General features: G+C 32.6%; 1 protein-coding gene across 1 annotated transcript; it reads left to right on the top strand.

The window, feature by feature from the left end:
• LOC107796049 (putative RNA-dependent RNA polymerase 5) lies at nucleotides 1–11,746 on the top strand. The gene is made up of 19 exons (XM_016618763.2): nucleotides 1–573; nucleotides 4,276–4,486; nucleotides 4,568–4,703; nucleotides 4,953–5,027; nucleotides 5,186–5,339; nucleotides 6,251–6,452; nucleotides 6,542–6,629; nucleotides 6,818–6,958; nucleotides 7,247–7,321; nucleotides 7,447–7,518; nucleotides 7,678–7,784; nucleotides 8,011–8,159; nucleotides 8,575–8,800; nucleotides 9,469–9,694; nucleotides 9,932–10,074; nucleotides 10,329–10,500; nucleotides 10,618–10,756; nucleotides 10,838–11,001; nucleotides 11,436–11,746. Exons 1-19 carry the CDS (start codon nucleotides 144–146, stop codon nucleotides 11,700–11,702), a joined length of 3,177 nt encoding a protein of 1,058 aa, XP_016474249.2. The 5' UTR covers nucleotides 1–143; the 3' UTR covers nucleotides 11,703–11,746.
• The last annotated feature ends 3,280 nt before the right edge of the window (nucleotides 11,747–15,026 follow it).

Raw genomic sequence — 15,026 nt, forward strand, 5'->3', positions numbered from 1 at the left:
TACTTTCTTAAAATCTTTCTTTCTACGCAAAGGAGCACATTAACCAAGCAGACATCGTTCCCCTTCGCCAGTCACTTTGAATTTCCAAAACCCCTCAATTTCTCTGTCCAAAATCCCAGTTTTCAGCAACAATAGAAATTAAAATGGGAGATTTTTACTCCTACAACAATGAAGTAGAAGAACAAGAAGAAGTGATTAAACTTCCACCATCAGTAGAACAAATGCTAAACCAAATCTGCAAAAATCAGAGACAAAATTTACCAGATGAAAAAGTACGAAGACTCCTTTTATCAATTGGAGAAGAAGGTTCACTTGATATTTTGAGTAAAATCTCAGTTTGTCAAATTAAAAAAACACTCAGTGGATTTATTGTATTTATGGCGAAAAAATATTATCAGTCCGAAACTCAACAGTTTTATCAGCAGCAGCCAACTCAAGTTTCATCTGCTGAAAGTTTTTTTCAGTCTCCTCAAATTCAAAGGATTTCTCTTTCTTCTCCAAATTCGTATTCTTCTTCAGTAAATTTTTCTCCTAGAAATGGGCCGCTTTTTCAGGCTACTGTTCACAATAATGGTAAGTTCCTTTTTTTTTTTCAAATGTGTAGTATTTTTTTTAAGTTACAGTTTTTTTCAATTGATCAAGTGATAATTGTTACTAAACTTAGTTATTACTATAATTAAGTGATAATTTTTCATGGTTGTTGCATGTAAGTTTTTTTGTTTTGTTCTATTAGCTTCTCACTTACGCTTATTTTTTAAGTTATTACTTAATTTTATCTTTAATGAAAGGTTACATGCAGTTATCTTTTAGTTACTTTTGTGTTGGGAATAAAAACAAAGTGAAAATTATTTTGATCAATTTGTTTTTCATGTTTTATTATGTTATTTTGATATGATTTGCAGAAAAAGGTAACTTTTGTGCCCAAAATGTTGAAAAAATTGTCAAGTTTTTGTCTGTTGCAGGTAACTTTAGTTTTTTTTTTGGGGGGGAGGGGGAGGGGGTGGGGTTAAATAATGGAGATGAATGAGTGACTGTACTTTTTTTTGTCCAAGTTTGCATTCGCGGGCGTTAGTTGCTCGGGTTTTCAAAAGATTTTTAGAAATATTGATAATAATGATGTTTTAGTTAATTTTGGAAAATAATAATTTCCCAGACATTGTCTTTTTCAACAGAAGTAAAACAAAAAAATAATTTTTTTCAATCCAAATTTTGTATGGATTAAACTTATAAATTTTATGTGTCTACTACGGTAACTAAAGGGTAATCTGTTATAATCGTTAGATTACATTCTTTACTTTGACTTGAATTTAGAAGTAGCTATCTTTTGAATTGAATGGTTTGTCCGCTCTTTCCCGCTTTTGTGCTCTCGTTTGATTTTACTAAGGAAAGGAGCACATGAAAATTCTTGTAATTTGTACATTACATAAAAATTACATAAAGTTTTTATTTCCAATTTATACGATCCAAACTCCACACGATACTTACTAAAGAACAAAAAACTTTTTAAACTTATAGTCTTTCGTGTAATATAATATTTATATGACTATAAGGCTTTTAAATTTTATGATATTAAATATATAATAATATTTATTTGACTATAAAAGGTTCTCATTAAGGCAAAATGAGAAGTTTATATTCCTTTCGGTCCCTTTTGTCATGTTTGAATTTCAACTAAATTATTCTTATTTTTTTTAATCTTAATTTATTATTGTTACTATTACTTTCACTATATTAATAATCTCTCTTCATATTTACAAGAGTAGAGATAATGAAAAAAAATTAATTACTATTTTCTTATTTTTTTTAAATATAACAAGTATTTATACCAATTATTCTAATAATTACGACAAAGAGAAATCATCGAATTGAAGGGTAAATTTTTTAAATATAAAAATAATCTGTTTTAATTTAAATGATAAACTTTACTTATTAGTGAATTCCAAAAAAATAATACATTTTTTTAGTTAAAAATAATTTAATTTTAAATTTTTTATTTTCCTCGCTTCATCCTTAATAGGCATACAAACATCATACCCACGCAAAACTTTAGGACATTAAGTTTTTAAGGTAACATATTTTAAAACTATATTTTTGTTAACTTTTGTATTAAATCAAATTACATCGTCTAATTTGAAACGAAATATTACTTAATATTATTATATTCTTTTTGATTTATTTTCTTGTAAGTCAAAGTCAGTACACTGCAGTCACTTTGAAGTTGATGAAACAAAAAAGTCACTTTGAAGTTCCAACATCAAGCCAACCTCCATAAATCCTCAAAAAAACTCATAAAAACCTCAATTTCTTTGTCCAAATCCCAGTTTTCTTCAAAAAGAGAACTAAAATATGGGAGATTTTTACTCTTACAACAATGAAGTAGAAGAACAAGAAGAAGCCATTAAACTTCCACCATCAGTAGAACAAATGCTAAACCAAATCTGCAAAAATCAGAGACAAAATTTACCAGATAAGAAAGTACGAAGACTCCTTTTATCAATTGGAGAAGAAGGTTCACTTGATATTTTGAGTGAAATCTCAGTTTCTCAAATTAAAAAAACACTCAGTGGATTTATTGTATTTATGGCGAAAAAATATTATCAGTCCGAAACTCAACAGTTTTATCAGCAGCAGCCAACTCAAGTTTCATCTGCTGAAAGTTTTTTTCAGTCTCCTCAAATTCAAAGGATTTCTCTTTCTTCTCCAAATTCGTCTTCTTCTTCAATAAATTTTTCTCCTAGAATTGGGCCACTTTTTCAGGCTACTGTTCATAATAATGGTAAGTACCCATTTTTTTTCTTTAAAATGTGTAGTATTTTTTTTTTAAGTTGCATTTTTTTCAAGGGATCAAGTAATAATTGTTACTAAACTTAGTTATTATTATAATTAAGTGATAATTTTTTATGATTGTTGCATGTAGTTTTTTTGTTTTTTTTGTTTTGTGCTATTAGCTTCTCACTTACGCTTATTTTTTAAGTTATTACTTAATTTTATTTTTAATGAAGGGTTACATGCATTTATCTTTTACGTTACTTTTGTGGTGGGAACAAAAACAAAGTGAAAATTATTTTGATCAATTTGTTTTTCATGTTTTATTATGTTATTTTGATATGATTTGCAGAAAAAGGTAACTTTTTTGCTCAAAATGTTGAAAAATTTGTCAAGTTTTTGTCTGTTGCAGGTAACTTTAGTTTTGAGGGGGGGGGGGGGGGGGTAAAATAATGGAGATGAATGAGTGACTGTACTTTACTTTTTTGGTCCAAGTTTGCATTCGAGGGCGTTAGTTGCTCTGGTTTGAAGGGCGTTATAAAATGGTATAATAATGATGTTTTAGTTAATTTTGGAAAATAATAATATCCAGACATTGTCTTTTTCAACAGAAGTAAAACAAAAAATTAATCTTTTTCTTTTACAATAAACCCAAGAAACTTTTTTGTTATCACTTTGACCTCCAAATTAATTCTTTTACGGTTTTCAACTTAATTCTTTTGCTCATATTCTTTTATACCATTTTATTATTATTATTTTCACAATTATTTTTCAGTTTATTCAATTATCTAAATGTAAGGTTACCTTGGGGTGCGTCCTTTATTCTGTACCTTTTTTATATAAATGTAAAGTTGGTCTTACGGTTTTCATAATTACTTGATCAATTTATTCTAATTGCTGTACCGGTACTAATGAATTTTTAAACTATTTTTTTTTAAGTATGTCTTGAAGGAACATGAATTTTATACCAATGTTCACATGATAGAGGTGATTCTAGCTTACCATTTGGTTTAGGTGTCTGAAGTTTGAACTGAGCTCCTTTCCCTAGTCCCTACTAGTCCATTGCTAGTATGTTGCTCGGAATCTCATAAAATGCTGCTGGGTGCGTGTCGGATCCTCCAAATGTAGTGTATCGAGGATCCGACACGGGTGCGGCGGCATTTTGGAGAGTCCGCGCAATTTAGAATTTGCTAATTGCTACAATATTTTAGTATGTGTTGCATGGATGCTCCGAGGGTCTTTCTTGAGCCAAGGGTCTTACGGAAACAACCTCTCTACCCCCAAGGTAGTGGTAAGGTTTGCGTACACTTTACCCTCCCCATATCCCACATTGTTGTTGTTGTTTTTGCTGTTGTTGCATGGATGCTCCCTCCACTTTTCAAACTCTAAAATCCTCCATTTAGCAAACTGTCTGGACATTTTGAGTTATGCTTAATGACAATCTCGTACAAATTTTCTATTCGTTGCGTTCAAGAGCTGTAATTTTTCATTGGCTGTCTGCTGACATAGTCGGTGATGGATCTGATTCTCCAACATCTGCTCCACAAATGCTATCACCTCCAATGAGTCCAGAAAGAACAATCTTTCAAAGAGATCTTTATGATCCTACGCCATCTGAATTTAGAAACAGGGCCGGCATACAAGGAATAAGCGAACAGTTGCTGGCACTCAGTAATCTTGAGTTCAGGAAATTATTTTTGATTCTACACTACATTGGGAGGTAATCTTAGCATTTATTCAATATTTAATTTGTGATTTTTATACTACTACAATTTGGTATTTTGGTCGATATCAATTGCAGGAGGAAGTTGGAGGATGTAATTATGCTTCATGATGTTGGTGAAATTTTGGATATGACATGTCAACCTATGGCTCATTTTGAGTCATGTATTTGGACTAAATATGGTCATCTTTGTGAAAATGTTAAACGGGTGCAGGTGATGTTGCAATTCAAATACCGCTCTTGTACAAGTGAATCTATTTTTTTTTTCCGAGTCCGGATTTAAGGTCTTGGTCCCAATCCACTGATGTTGTTCTTCCACATTTAAAAGCTTTTACATGAGCTTTTATGTTTCTATCTTTTGATGTATTTTTATCATTAGTATTTACTGATGAGAGACTTGCATAATAATCTCTAAACTCTAGAATTGGTAATTCAATAATTGCGTTATATATGTGTTTTCCAGTATCTTGATTGGGATTCCGGAAGGAGTCATTTCTATCATTGCCATGTTTATTCGGATGGAAGCTATGCTTTTAAGGTCAGTTTTTCTCGCGGTTATTACTCCTTTTGCATTTGAAGTGTTTTTAAATGCAAAAGGAAAGAGGGCAACATATGTTAACTTTGGACAGTGCATCTCACATTCCGCTAAGCTATTATATCCATCTTTTGACCTTTTATTTCCCTTCCTGGCGTCAGGGTCCTTACCTGAAAGCAGAAAGAACCCATCTACAACAGTCATTAGGAGATGAAAATATATTGGTTGTCAGGTTTATGGAAGAAGCCCCAAGGTGTCCACAAGAGATTGTTAAGAATGGAATTCTTGTTGGTTTGAGGCGCTATCGCTTTTTTGGTAATTACCTTATCTATATGCCGTCTAATCTATCTTGTTTTTTGAAAAATGAGAACTTCCCTTTGTTAGATGTTTTCCCGATGAAATTTGTCTCTTTGATGCTAATTTTGTGCTTTCTAAAATTAAAGATTCTCTAATTACACTTATTCGTACCTTAACATATAAGTAATAAGGTAGAATAAATAGATTGAATAACACTGAACCTACTGATAACTAAGTCTTAATCCAAGCTGGTTGGAATCGCCAAGGCGGATTGTTTGTTTCAGTCATCTTGTGTTCTAAGCTAAATTTGCTTAATTTTAAGAGTATGTAGGTCTTTTGAGACAATTTCTCTATATGTGATTTTAGGTCTATCTCATCGTCTTTATCATCTTCAATTATCGTATTGCCACTTCTTCTATAAACCGGTGTATATGAAGGTCTACCTAAGACATGCCCCAAACAATCTTACTTGACCTCTTCTTATTTTATATTTTGTGTGCTACTTGCACCTTAGTCATATATAATCTTGTCTTTTCTTGAATAATCGTAGATCCATCTTAACACATGTGTTTCTACAACATATATATGTTTGGTTCTAACTTCTAAAGCCCAACATTTGCTCCCATCTAACATCGATGGTCTTCAAACATGAAAGTGTTGTACTGAAAGAGCAATTTTTTTGCTTATTTATCTACAATCACTTGTAATTAAAGAAATCCTTGTCTTAGAACCTTTGCATTGGCCTATGTTAATGTGGATCTTCTGTTTTCACAAGTAGCTTTTTTAATGGAGCTTCTCATGTTCCCAATAAATGGAAGTGTCATTCTCACTAGTATGCTCAAAATCGGGGTGGGAAATCCCTGAGAGATTATCGTTTTCAAGTGTTTATGATGCCAATGAGGTTTTGTGTCATTGTGGTACTTGTGCAGTTTATAAGGATGACGGGAAGAAGAAAAATTCAATGGACAAAGAGGAAAAGATCGATACAGTCAAATGCTACTTTGTTCGAATGGAATCTCTTAATCCTTATGAAAATTTAACTTACATTTTGCACAACAAGATAGTCCACGAAGCAAGGTGTCGTTTCATGCATGTACATATGGTCCCTAGCATGGCTAAATACATGGCCAGGTTTGCTATTTCCCTGACTGTTATAACTTTTCAATAATTAATGGATACTTGCTTTCATTCTGAGCTACATAGTTACTCTGATAATGCAGGTTCTCCCTAATTTTATCCACGACAGTAAAGCTTCAAGTTGATCTGAATTCAGTGAATATTGACAGAATTGAAGATATATATTGTCATGTATATTGCTTATCAAACATATAATATATGTGTATATATAATCATGTTTATATTCATTGCTATTTCTTTTCTTTGTGCTCTTCGATGCCATCTCTTGTCAGTTATCCCGTTCTTCGATTATCTCAAGATAATACACTCATTTTATCATTTAAATATCGCCTTCTTTTTTTGGAAATAAATAATTTCAGGACAAGAATGGACGTACTCTCTATGACGAAGATGGAAAACCCCTTATACACACAGATGGGACTGGATATATTTCGGAAGATTTGGCAAGAAAGTGTCCACAAGATTTTTTCAATGTGAAGTATAAGAATGCCAAGTTAGAGGTAATCTGATTAGACCTAGTTCACTAAGCATTTTCTTTTGTAGCAGAAACTTGGAAGGATGTGTTCGTATTGCAGATTTTGATTTCCTTTTTAATTCATTTGAAATTATGTTATTTCCTTAATGTTCTTTAGTTTTAGGCAATGCACACGAAACGGTCTCTTGCTCGGTTTGCTTCATGCTTGTATTGATTTTAGTATCTGACAAATTCATCGTTCCATTTCTTTGCAACAATTTCCTTTCGTCTCTCTTGAACAACTTTCTATTAAATTTTGAATTAACTATTTCAGAGATATCCCAATGGTGTTGAACTTGGGGAGAGTTCATCCGAGTTGGGAGAGGCAGAATTCCAGAGTGGGGAACCGGTAAATGTTTTGATGTTTTATCAATTGATTTGGATTCCAAACCGCTGTTAGCAATCTGTTTTCACTAAACAAGCTCACCTTGTTTCTTATCTGTTCAGTTTTCATGTCTCTCTTTGTCTTTCTAGCCTTTGTTAATGCAGTGCCGTCTATTCTACAATGGTCTTGCTGTAAAGGGAACCCTTCTAGTCAATAGAAAGGTAAGCTCTTCCTTAAAGCACCATCTATCAAAACCTTAGTCTGTTCCATTTTAATTGGCTTATTACATGGCATTATTATAGCAAATTTTTACTCTAGTATTTATTTAGTTTGCCAAATCAACTTCTTAATAGATGCAATGTTCTGTTCTTAAATATTAGCTGCCACGGGGCACGATTCAGATTAGGCCTTCAATGATCAAGGTTGAGGCTGACCCAAAATTGTCAAGAGCTCGAATGTTTAACTCGCTGGAAATAGTTACACCTAGGTATTTTGTGCTTTTTAGTCAATTCATTTAGTAGAAAGCTAAAGTCTCACCTTAGGAATCTTTGTCGGAACATGAAATTTGAAATGCTACTTTCATGACTGTGTGCAACTAACACCATTTAGTAGAAAGCTAAAGTCTCACCTTAGGAATCTTTGTCGGAACATGAAATTTGAAATGCTACTTTCATGACTGTGTGCAACTAACACCATTTACGTTCTTCTTTCAGTTTTAAACCTCGGAATACTTATCTATCAAGAACTCTTATTGCTCTGTTGACCTATGGAGGTGTTCCCGGAGAGTATTTCTTTGATATACTGAATAACACATTGGAGGAGACACAAAGGTTATACTCAGATGAGGTGACCGCACTAAAAGGTAATTCTTGGTTTAGAAAAAAGTTAAAATAAAACTAAGTTTTATTGTTTATGGTTTATAATCTACCAGGTATAAGGAGAAATGTCGACCTTCAGATACTGTTACCCGACGACTTTAAACTTAATCCTTAGTCTTGCTTAAATTTCAGCATGCGGTAACGTTTTGGTTCTCAAACTTTCAAATGATGTATTGAAAACATCACATGCTTATTTGCACAATTAACAAGCTGGTGCCTGTACTGGTTTAAATAAACATCGTCCGAAGCCATCTTCGCAATTTGATATAGAAGCTTTAATCGTAGTATTCCTTTACCTGCATTGATTTTAAAATGCATGACTCTGTTCTAAGTCTCTGTTGATTGCTTTACCAAATCTGATCTTTACTTTTTTGTTTTATTGGTTATGTCTCCGTGCAGTTGCAGCAAACCATAGAGATCGTGATGATGCCTCTATTGCCACGGGTATGATAATGGCTGGAGTACCTCTCTGTGAACCGTATCTTAGGTGTTGCTTATCTTCCTTGGCAAAGGAAGAAAGAAATGGTCTAAAAGGAGGAAAACTTCCTATCTCTGATACTTTCTATCTAATGGGGACAGCTGATCCCACGGATACTTTAAATCCTCATGAAGTCTGTGTTATTCTGTAAGTATACATTAAATGCATCATGTATGATACTTATAGTCCAATTCTTCGTCAAAATAATATACTGTGCACATTGGAAAGTAAATTTATTTATACGCACACAAACACATACTCCCTATGTCCCAATTTATGTGACATCATCCGGATTTCGAGAGTCAACTTTCGTAATTTTGATCATGAATTTGGACAATATCACACCCCCTTGGGGTGCGGCCTTTCCCCCGACCCTGCGTGAACGCGGGATGCTTTGTGCACCGGGCTGCCCTTTTATTCTATTTTAGTGGTAAATGTGGCTAAAAAATTGCTTTATTTCAGGTTCGAGCCCTAGGCATGCATTTTTGCATTATTTTTGAATCCACTTATTAGAATTCCTGGCTCTGCCATTGGCTAGGTGCTTGTACCATGCACCACGGATTTGCACTTTGGTCAAAGATACACTGGGCTTTTTCTGTATCGTCGTCAACTTAGCCATTGATCGTCGGAACGTCTCATCAATCCATATTTTCTAATTAGTCTTGAGTAAAAGTTTAACTAACCTAATAATTATTTTGACCTAGTAATTTCAGCACATGTATGTTTGTAACTTGTGTCATCTTTTGATGCTACACCTTTACTTTTAAAAAGTTAAACTGGAAACTTACAAAGTAAAACTCAACAATTTTATGCAGTGAACATGGACAGATATCTGGAGAGGTACTAGTATACAGGAATCCCGGACTTCACTTTGGTGATATCCACAGACTACTTGCTGTCCCAGTGAAGAACCTCGGTGACGTAGTTGGAAATGCTAAATATGGAATATTGTTCTCGACTAAAGGTCCAAGATCTGCGGCCACTGAAATTGCTAATGGCGATTTTGATGGAGATAAATATTGGGTCTCTCAAAACCCCCAGGTCAATTTTTCATTACTACTGGCTAAATGTTCTAGTTTCTTTGCTTAATGATATAATTGAACTGTCTCAGATTGCGTCCTTCATTTCACTCTACATGTCCAATTAGAAATGATAATGAGAACACAATAAATTTTAATAACAAAATAGAACATATCGTGTTGTCGTTTCATTTCTTGAATGATTGAAAATACTCAATGAGTTCCGTCCAGTTTGAGCATATTATGTTGTATTCTTCAGCTGTTAAAATATTACCGTGCAAGTAGACCGTGGAGCCGAATCCATTCAACACCAAAGACATTGCATAGAGAGCCCAACGACTTCTCTGCCGAGGAAATGGAGCATGAGCTCTTTCAGACATTCCTAGAAACTAGGATGCCAAAGTATGTATTATTGTATCATCTCAGTCTAGAATTCCCTTTTCTTTGCTTTCCAAAATTAGAATATGTCTCTTTGATATTGTCTGAAACTTGTCTTCTCGGCTCCATGAAGAGCGCAACATACAGTTTCAGTATGTTTGAACCTTTCAATCATTGGAATTTCTTCAAAATATGGTCCTTTTCAACATCAATGAAAAAACTTTATTTCGTATTGTGAAGATGTCTTAATTCTTATTTAAACAAGAATGCTCTTTCAGCTATAGTATGGCTGACGCTTCTTCTAGCTGGTTGGCGCTCATGGATAGACTTCTGATATTGAGGAAGAATTACACCACAGAGAATGAAGAGACAAAGACCATGAAAGAAAAGTTGTTTGAGTTGACTGATTTGTATTACGACGCTATAGACGCCCCCAAAAGTGGGAATAAGGTTGGTTGCTTTGACCTGATCTCTGTTTGATATCCTTATTAACCATCGTTTACTTAATCACTGTACGCTCTTTAAGTAAGTGTTTCCTGTTCCCTAAATCTTAATTTCTACCCACAGGTCTACATCCCGAAAAGGTTGAAAGTGGATAAGTTTCCACATTTCTTGGAAAAGAAAGCAGAGTATATCTCTACTTCAGTTTTAGGAGAAATTTATGACAGGGTCAAGTCATTTAAAGCTGAAGAAGCAGCTGCAGTAGGCAAGTGTTTGATCCAAGATATTCATTGATTACAGTTGTCTTTTAGTTGTGGATGTGATATATCTTGCTCTATATGTCCAGAAATCAAGAAACTTCCTGCCTTTGAGGTCAAAATCCCTGAGACATGCTTGAGGTTATGGGAGGAAAGGTACAAAAAGTACAGATTTGAGATGATGCAAGCGTTGAACACCAGCAGTGAATCGAAAAATGACTTAGCGGACGAGGTTGTTAAGAAGTACAAACAGGTAAACCTTCTTCTATTAATCTTAAAGAAACTTCAACCATCATTGTAAGAAGGGGAAAAAATACCTTTTACTACATGAAATATCTCATAATGTTACCTTCCGTTATACTTTGGGGCCATTAGCATATTGTCTCATATTTTCTCCTGGCCCTAACGGAACTCCAGCATGGATCCTAACTAAAGTATAACCAAGGCTAACTCAGTTCACGTTGGAGCTTCGTTAAAGGATAGACTCCAAAGTATAACTCAGGGTAGAACTAGATATTTGGTATAGTATAGTGGTAAATTTGGACCTTTTCCCTTGTAAGAAGCCATCGTGAGTACCACGAAGGTTTCGATGGGGGAGTTTTCAATACAATAACTGTGAGTTCAATTCTCCATTATCTCCTGTGATTCCCCAATATAATATCATGAATTTTGCAATTTTTCATGTAGTTGCTATATGAAGCGACGGATATGGAGGAGAGTGCAAGGAGCACAACGGACATATTTAACGATGCACTTGCTATTTATCGCGTTACTTATGATTATGCAAAGGCTATCGGAGACGTCAAAAAATGTGGTTTTGCATGGAAAGTTGCAGGTTCAGCCCTTTGTAGGCTTCATGCTGAGCTTCATGCAAAAGAACATAACCAAAAAGTCATGGCTGTGTCATCTTCTATATTGCACAAATTATTGAACTTGAGGAACAAAGAAGTGTAACATGTAAAATATGTATTGACAATTTAGTATATATTGCTTTTTCTTGAGTTCTTATATTTTCCTAAACGACTTTATAAAAGAAAATCCAGGCATATTGAAAATGTTGGATCAATACATACGATTATTAGTCTTTCAAGTTTCAAACCAAGACGAAGGGTATTAGAAAAGAAAATCTACGTCACATTAACCCTATTTATAATGCACACAACTTTTGTGTTTTTAATTTAGTCGAACATTAAATTAGAAATTACAGTATCTACATATAAACACTCATACTTTATGAGGTGTCATAGAGACATTTAATTATAAATCTTAGCAGATTATTTTTAATTTGGGAGAACCTTTTAATTTTAATAAAAGCAAACAACATATATACAATATATGCGCGAGTACATAATTTCTAACAAAATCTCGTTTTTGGACTACGTATTATATATAACCTTGTAACTGTATATTACCTTAGGCCAAATACATAGACATCCCAGTAAACTTGGTCCAATTTTTCATTTTGGCACTCTAACTCAATCTTGTTCCATTTTGGCCCTCCAATCCCATTTCTTATGTTTCACTTTAACACAAAAGCTGACTAGATTTAGAGTGTGAATTACCTCACTCTGTAGGCGCGTGAGGGAGATTTTTTTGGGCAAATTTCCTTCTCCAACCCATTGAACTTGGCTCCATTTTTTATTTTGGCACTTTATCTCAACCTTGTTCCATTTTGGCCCTCCAACTCTATTTCTTATGTTTCATTTTAACACGAAAGCTAACTAGTCACATAGTGTGAATTGGCTCACATGGTAGGCGCGTGAGGCAGATTGTTTATGGCAAAATTCCTTCTCCAACAGTAATAAAATAATTGTTGGCCCCTTATTTAATCTCCCAATTTCTTTCCCCCATATTTCATCTTTATTATTTCCTTCCCCATTTACTGTTTATATGAAAACCGACCGATTTCAGTTGGTTTCTTAAAAAATAAATTTTGCGGGACACTAAAAGAGTTTCCTGCATTTTTGCGCAAAAAAAAAAAAAAAAACGACCGAAGTTGGTCGGTTTCGTAAAAAAAAAATTAAAAATTAAAATATTTTGAAATAAATTTTATATTTTGTGAAACGTGTGTGCATGCATATCCTGAAATACCGACAAATTTCATAAACTTCCAAACCGCTAAATTTTCAAAACCGTGAACTTTCGAACCCGTAATGGAACAAGGTTGAGATAGAGTGCCAAAATGAAACATAAGAAATAGAGTTGGAAGGCCAAATTAGAATAAGGTTGAGATAAAGTGCCAAAATAAAAAATGGAGCCAAGTTCAATGGGTTGTCTATGTATTTGGCCAAATAAGTATGTATATGCACTGCATTTTTACGTCGGATAAAAGTTTTTGTGTTAAAATGAAACATAAGAAATAGAGTTGGAGTGCCAAAATGGAACAAGATTGAGTTAGAGTGTCAAAATAAAAAATTGGGCCAAATTTAATGGGATATCTATGTATTTGGCCATTACCTTATGAGCTCAAAATATTGGGAAATTTTCATAACTATGCAATGATAATTAAAATCTTACATATATAGCACAAAAACTAATACTCCCTCCGTTCACTTTTACTTATGTATACTAAAAAAAAATAAAATATTTTACTTGTCACTTTACGCATATCAAGAGAAGATAATTTTTTTTGTTATACCCACCGGATTTATTACTCATTTCAAATTATTTTCTTAAATCCAATAAAATATACATCAATTAATATGGGTATCATGGTAAATTATACTTTATTTATTATTTCTTAAGAGACGTGAAAAGTCAAAACGCGTCAAGTAAAAGTGAACGGAGAAAGTACTTATCATATGATGGCCGAAGGAAACTTACGTTCTGTAGCAAAATTTATCAAAAAATAGAGCCCTTCGCTTTGGCCTAATCTATATCTATACTATATTAAAAGCACGAATACCCTTAGCGAAATGTCGTTCGTCTTTTTTACCCTTTTAAAATGAAGTTCACACTAGACAAAATAGTCATTTTATTATTTTTCTAATATTTAGCATTTTAAAATCAGCTAAAATATTGAATATTGAATCCTTCCTTGTTTATAATAGATAAAAATCCTAATATGTAGGACTTCAAAATTCTTTCCTTATTTGATTCGTAACATAACTATAATATGTTTACTTTTCTTAATATTTGACTTTAAAATTAATTAACAACCATCATAAAGTGATAATTAATGCGTGTTCAAGGCCAATAATTAGCTTCTTGGTTGTATTATATGACAGTGTTGCCACCTAATTCTAATCTGTCTATGTGTAAGGTACCGGTAAATTAGGTTAAAACAAAACAAAAATGATTCATATTAGGATTTGTAATAATACTAATAATAAAATATTATTATTAATTTAATTGAACTATTTTTTATTTATGAAAATTTAAACTATTTTTAAATGAATATTTTCGATCTCAATGTACAGATTATATTTTCAAGATAAGTTACACACATTGAATAGTGCATGACATTAAGGTTTGGTACAACATGTAGATAAGGTAATTTTAAGTCGATTTGTGATGTATCTATTACTATTTGCAAATAAAAATTAGGCCAAGTTTTTAAATATAATTTTATCAAACTTTAAGAAGTAATTCATCTTTAGAAGGTATTAAATCCGGTAATTATTTTCAGGATATTCCCATTGATCATCATTTCACATTTGAAATGTCTCACCCGTTGAAGATATAATTTAAATTTTATTAAGACTTAAAACTTGGGATGAGCAAACATTAAGAATTTGAATCAGTAAGAATTTAAATTACTATCTTTAATTGTGAAATAAATAATTACGTCTTTGAGTTAACTAATTAGCAAAAAATTTAATTTAATTCTTTTCAAATTCATCATATAAATAAAATTATTTGTCAACTTGACAAAACTCTTAGGGTAAAAGGAATACTGCGCAAAATCGATTATAGTGTAGTATATTAAGAGCCAAATTGATTAATTTGAAGTAATTAGGATAAAATAGTATAAGATAAAATATATTATAAATGAATTGTCATTTTTTTAATTTGCATTTAGTCCAATAAATGACAATATCTCACTATATTATTTGTTATATTAAGTTATTCGTAGTAAAATATTAACTTAACATTAATACTCATTTTTAGACTTTACATTATCACTATCAATTTTTTTAGGTGTATACCCAATCTTTTCTTTCCCAATCTCTAAAAGGCCAAAATATTTAATTTTTTCATTTGTGTTGTTTGATAAATATTTAGAAAATCATACGAAAAGCATTTCTGTTTTTGTTTTCAGGTCATATGAATTTTCAC

The sequence above is a fragment of the Nicotiana tabacum genome, chromosome 21 (genome assembly GCF_000715075.1).
Source record: "Nicotiana tabacum cultivar K326 chromosome 21, ASM71507v2, whole genome shotgun sequence".
In the NCBI taxonomy this organism is placed as follows: domain Eukaryota; kingdom Viridiplantae; phylum Streptophyta; class Magnoliopsida; order Solanales; family Solanaceae; genus Nicotiana; species Nicotiana tabacum.

Excerpts from the sequence above, each read along its gene's own strand:
- LOC107796049 (XM_016618763.2), top strand. The coding sequence starts at position 144 with ATGGGAGATTTTTACTCCTACAACAATGAAGTAGAAGAACAAGAAGAA. Across the intron at positions 9,695-9,931 it reads GGGTCTCTCAAAACCCCCAG|CTGTTAAAATATTACCGTGC; the intron begins GTCAATTTTTCA and ends TGTATTCTTCAG. Across the intron at positions 10,757-10,837 it reads TGAAGAAGCAGCTGCAGTAG|AAATCAAGAAACTTCCTGCC; the intron begins GCAAGTGTTTGA and ends CTATATGTCCAG.